General features: G+C 45.1%; 1 protein-coding gene across 1 annotated transcript in view; it reads left to right on the top strand.

Moving 5' to 3' along the window:
• Positions 1-638, top strand: part of FOXG_02050 (uncharacterized protein) — a 2906-nt gene extending 2268 nt beyond the window's left edge. Inside the window, exon 2 of the mRNA XM_018379276.1 lies at positions 2-638. Within this exon, the coding sequence (XP_018235307.1) occupies positions 2-59 (58 nt within the window). The 3' untranslated portion in view covers positions 60-638. The remainder of the gene's footprint in view (position 1) is intronic.
• The last annotated feature ends 5362 nt before the right edge of the window (positions 639-6000 follow it).

Genomic DNA, 6000 nt, shown 5'->3' with positions numbered 1-6000 from the left:
ATCGGCAACAGCGCCGACTCATGGGCTTATTAGTCAGTGCCCCGTTCGTTGGCTTTTAGAACATGGCGAGGAGGGTTGCTTCTTCTGCTTTCCAGACTTGTCCTGCAGAACTCCTGGCTCATTTCGCCTTCATTTCGCCTTGGTCAAAATTGACCCAATCCGTGCAAAAGAGGTGAAGCGCTTCCCGACTTTGGTTGACGATAAGAGCGATGTTTTTACTGTTTATACAGCAAAGGACTTTCCTGGGATGCAGGCCAGCACAAAGTTGACCAAGCGACTTAAGGAGCAAGGCTGTATTATTTCTATCAAGAAGGGAAATGACCGGTCTAAAAATGCTAGGAGTCACGACGATTCAAGCGACGGAGAGCAAGATGAGGGCGAAGCTTCGTTGCAAGGAAAGCGGCGACGCCGTTCGGCGCGATAGTGAACACACAGCATATAATATATAGGGCGTTCGATGTGTTTTCAAGGCAGGCAATTTCGGGTCATACACGTACACGGATGGGACAATATGGCGCTATATTGATTGACGATGCTACCTGGGTGTTTCTATACTGCGCTACAGAATGAAGGTTGTTCTGATGTGCTCATTATACCATGGTTTGCGTTTGTTTCAGCAAGGCATGCTTCAGTTAAAATAGTTTCAGCATATAAGTTGATGTTGAGAAGGGGTACTGTGCCCGTATCACAACTTGTGGAATAAAGAGAACATATATTCTCCTTCTCTTCTTGCATGTTCCCTTGTTCTCGCCAAGAACCCCAAATGCCCGTTAGAAATCGCGACTCCTCTTAAGAGTGGTCATATATGGCTCAACGGAGCAGATCACATTCGACCGCCGATGCATGATAGCTAAGAAGTCGACCCACAACCAACAGGATTCATTCACTTCTAGCATTAAGCTTCTGTGAACAACAACTTTGACATTAGCCGGGTCGTCTTGTCCCTTGCAGCCAGGAGGCGTAGATACTCCCGTTACATGATTGTTATTCCTTTGCATGGCCTCTGGGTTTGTCCCAGTACCTAGACGGGTCAAGACCAGATTGGGATGATTGAGTAAGAGCAGTTTATGGGTCACAAGTCATAGTCGCATTCCAGTATAACATTCGGACCCAAACCAGATGTTTCCGTGTGCGTCCACGAAGAAAGTTGTGCGGTAATTTGTTTCTCATCAAAGTTCAACTGCATGACCGCTCGCTGGGGAGGTTTTGATGTTTCTAATGCAGTGACTGGATCAATGAGCTTGTGCAAAAGTGGCAAAATGCGTGCAACTTGTTGAATATGACAGGTCAAGTTGACTATTACTTGACAGGATGTCAAAGTGAGATCTCGCGAACGAGGAAAGATCCGATGACAGAAAACTTTGTGACCTGGCAGCGTTATCCTTTGTCGCTAAGCTCAACGTTCTTTGATTGCCCAACTAACTAGGAGGGCATCCAAAAGATTGGCACCACACCACTTCGCTGAGCTGATCGACAACTAGCATCATGCTGAACCATCTCGGAAGAGGAGAGTTGGTCGTACTAAGCAAGCTGTCTATCTCACCTTCACAGATGTCAAAATTGGCGTATCAGCCTTTTTCAGGCGGCTGTCCTTGTTAAATGCACACCTACTCGATCAGCGCATGTCAGACAGAACCTTGGTTAAACATTAGACAGTTTCAGTCGCTGCTCAATAACCCATCGTTGTTGGAATATTACTGGGCCTCATACCACCAATTTCTGCTATTATTCTGTCACCCGGGTCATGCAGTCCGGAGGTAAGCTCCGCCGTTGCGATGGCTTGGGGCTACCCGCTTTACAGACTGCCATTGAGACAGTGACCCGTGAAAACATATACAGTACATACATGCATAGCCACCACCGAAAAGTGGTTGAATCCGATGCGGGAACTACGCAAGCTCCCGCATCTGTTAGATATCGTGAAAGCTCCGTTATCTGATCTCGAGTGAGCCAGTCAACTAGTTAAACCGGAGAACGCTTGTAACGGCAAGTCTCTGAGAGTACTGCATTGCTTCCTTAGGGGGGAATATTTTACGACACCCAATCTCGTACCTTGACGACGGATGTCAAAATAAGTACAAAAAGTGAGACCTTAGACTCGTATAAGAAGCAGACTCTTGCAAGCAAGTTTCGTTGTTTCCAGCTCGGGCTGCAGCCCTCGGCCGATCCCGGAGAAGGGCATTGGAGATGAATCTCCGGAGAAATCGTGCTGTAGCATTCCACTGGTTGATGATATGTGAGTGACAAGCAGAGACAAATCTGACATGGTGTTTTCTGAATCACTGCCATTGCCGATCATGCCAAGGCCCGGAGAAAGACAAGGTTTTGAGACACATCTTTGATCCAGCAACTCATCCCTCGTGTCGCCTCTCGGCGCTGCCCCTCATCATACAAGCCTCAGCTCAACATGGTACGGTACATGTGTCTTCCTTGCACATGACTAGCATGGTACTGTACTCTTGCTGGCATCGTCAACTCTCACAGATCTCTAACGGTGTCTTGATCGATTTTGTGACGAATCGAGCTAACTAGCAACAACAGATTCGTTGCCAACGTTGCGTTAGCTGACATCAACTCATCAATCCTTAATATGCCAGAGCTCAAGACGCCCTCAGAGTCCAACTGCTGAGACCTAAAACTCCATTCTTTCTCCTCCCCTTTCTAGCTTCTCCTATCGTGTCCCTGTCTACAGAGTGGATGCTGGATCAGGCCGTGAAGCTTGGCATGCGAGGAAAGCTGTAGTCTTTTTCAAAGCACTGGAAGCTATAACGAATTATTTCGTAAGTGTTCGACAAAGAAAAATGTCAACACACCATTCCTGGCTACTGGCTCAGCCTCCTGACATATCATATGGTCCCACAGGGCACAGCATGTAGGGGAAAATTGTGTTTATCATGTTAGCACACGGCGAAGTCTTCTGCATGAATAATGTCTCAAGCAAACCCATTTGGAATAAACCGGCAGCACTAGTATCCCTCCCGTACGCTACGCATTACCGATTACGTGCTTCTGACTACATCAACTGAGGTTGTCTCAGAATGCATTGTAAAAGTGGCTGTCCGGTTTTGGTGTGAACGGCTTGATATCGAGATTTCCCACAGCTTTTACTTTTATGCACACCGGCGTAAAAATTACTTCTGGCAAGCGTTTAGTTATGTCCATGAGACGATTTGTTGGAATTTGGCGTCGATCTACCACCTCCACATAACGGTGAGAGAAGGTCTTGTCTGAGACATCCGCTAACTCTCGAGAGAACTTATACAGAAAACGGAAGATATCCCTCGTCAGCCGTAGAGAGCCAACAGGTCATGAGCATGTCTCTGACCGAATAATACAGGCTTACATGATAATGCAACCAGCAGATGTTTAGGGGTTCATACCATGGACATGCTCTTCCAGCAACAATATATGCATGAAATTTCATGTGGGCTCATAACTGGTCCAGTACTATACCAGAAATCTCCGTCTTTAATGGCATGAAATGGTATGTTGGTGGCTTTGATTATGTTCTTACTCATCAAATGGACGGAACAAAAATCATGCAACCTTTATTTTCGTACGCAGGACTGAGTAAATTTATCACAGCTAGCATGCAAAACAGCTGTCATAGGTAAGGTAACTTAGTTAATGAAGTATAGTTGGGTAAATAAACTAGACTGGAGAAAAGAAACCCTGAAAAGCCTCATAAAAATCTAACCTTAAGAAGGGTTATTTACTTAGTGTAGTGGTATAAGGCTTACAGTAGTTTGTAAAAAGGCCAACTAGCCGTGATGAATTTACTCAGTGCCTACGATAGTCCTGAGAACATGTCACCGATTGTGGCTAAACCAGGACAACATCTACTGAAATAGCATGCTTTACGAAATTTATGAGAAGAGTTAATTTCAGGAAACACAGCCACGAATCTATTCAGGCAGTGAACTTTGAACTCATAGCAACCCAGCACAATCTGGTATGATTGCTATTCATGGTAATAAGGCCAGCTCTCACATCCTACAAAGAGCAAAACTTGAAAATAACCTCTCTGCAACAATCGAAACTTGATTCTGATCCAACTTGGACACTAACCTTCAGCATTATTACTGTATACAGGGTAGGCAATTCTTAATTATGGACAGGTTAACCTTGAAATCCTTTTGAGTGACGCAGACACAACCATTCAATATAGAAAACTAGTGTTCACGCTGGCCTCTTTAAATGCATTTGTGGTTGATCCGAATGATGTACTGTTTGATCTATTATCTAAACCTCCCTTCTGGACTTGATGTAGGCGTGGGGGTTGAATACAATGCCTTAACTAACCAATCGAAGATCGAGAAGCTAGATGGCGGCTACCTGCATCCATTTGCCTAGCATGTGTAACTTTCGTACAACTTGAAGTATGTTCAGAATGACGATGGAGTCACGGCTCTAATTGCCTTCTTTGAAGTATATCCGAATGACGAGTTGACATCTAACCTATCATTAAAGCTCACGTAATGATGAACGGGCCTAGTGGTTTGAGACATCTTGAAAGGATCAATCAGAGACTGGTGCAGTTCGTAAATATCAAATAACCAGGTGATCGCCATCGAGTCTTTTTTTCAGTCAAGAATCAGGAAATTACCATAGATATAGGGCTCAGTAGACAGGTGAACAGTGAGCTGGATCCCAGTGCCTTCATCCAGTTAACCGTTTATGCGAATAAAAAGTAAACTTACTAGCACGATAGCAAGCTGATATCTCACATTTGTGTGAGGACCGGTGATTTAACGGATGCTCGTTCAGGGTATATCTCTATTAGTAGAGGTATTGGGTTTCCTTGCGAAGTTGGTTTGGGCATGGCTGAGAATATTGGTATTGCATCTCTACTGTTTCAACTGAATAAAGTCCATAACACTAGCTAGTGGATGGTTACTGACTTCCCCACGCTCCTTGATATGAACAAAGAACGAGGCCTCGAAATCACTCGCGGAATAGTCGGGTGTTCCATGGCACACTTGCCGCTGATGAAGGAGAAGAGACATCAACTCCAAAGTGGCAGCTGGTGGTGAGGAGTAGTTACAGAAGGAATATACGCATTAACCAATACAAGCCAGCTAAACAGTCTAATTGAGAGTTTCCCTTTAGATAATCTCCGACATAGCGTAGATGCTTAGTTCAACTCGGGGGCAACGATTCATAGAACAAAGCCTGTTACCTTTCAGGTTTTTGTTATATTAGCAAGGGGAGGCAATAAAACTTAGGATCTCTATCTTAAGTGACAAAAAGACACATGCAAAGTTAGTATAATTTAGTCTAGATTTAGCAAACCCCAGATTAGGTATTTCTGGCACCTTGGCTCAACGCCAGAATTTTTCTTGCTCCCTGGGGATTAGCCAGTCTTCCAAGTTGAGGAGCTGAAGAGAAGTCGACCGTTGACAACGCTCCCTTGATTAACAAGCAGGGAGAATCCTGGGGCGTTTCAGGTCATTCCGGTGGAGCTTTAGGTAGTCCTCAGCAGCCAAGAGAAAGGTAGAAGCCACGCGAGATTCTCTTTAATAGCCCAGATCAATCCAATGGTTTTCGACCTCGTGCTAGGAGTTAGTGGCGCAATCAACAACACGCAGTTATGAGTGATATTCGGATACCGCTTGGAGGCTCAACGGAGGGAAACGAAAACGAAAAAGGTCTTTGAGTGAAGGCAAGGATACACTGTTTGTTTCTCTGATCCCAGTTCAGGTTGCTCCAGGGTTGAAACACCCGCTCCGTTTCGCGGCCATAAGTAATAGTACAAGGGTTTCCTGTGTTGCTCATGACAGCCTGTACTGAGGGTTGAAGGGTGACAAATTGTGGACGTCGCTGTTCAGAATGAGGTGGCAACAGCATATAAATGACTATCGAATTCTCAAGTGAACTAACCGTCAATAGTCATAGTCGTTGATCGCCCGAGGACCATCTCGATCATCCAGATTAAGCCCATGGCTCTACCCCTGCAACACCAGTAAGATCCCTGCTGTTTCAGACCAGGTCAAGATCTGC

This window comes from Fusarium oxysporum, chromosome 5, assembly GCF_000149955.1.
Source record: "Fusarium oxysporum f. sp. lycopersici 4287 chromosome 5, whole genome shotgun sequence".
In the NCBI taxonomy this organism is placed as follows: Eukaryota; Fungi; Ascomycota; class Sordariomycetes; order Hypocreales; family Nectriaceae; genus Fusarium; species Fusarium oxysporum.
This window is presented reverse-complemented; position numbering and strand designations above follow the sequence as displayed.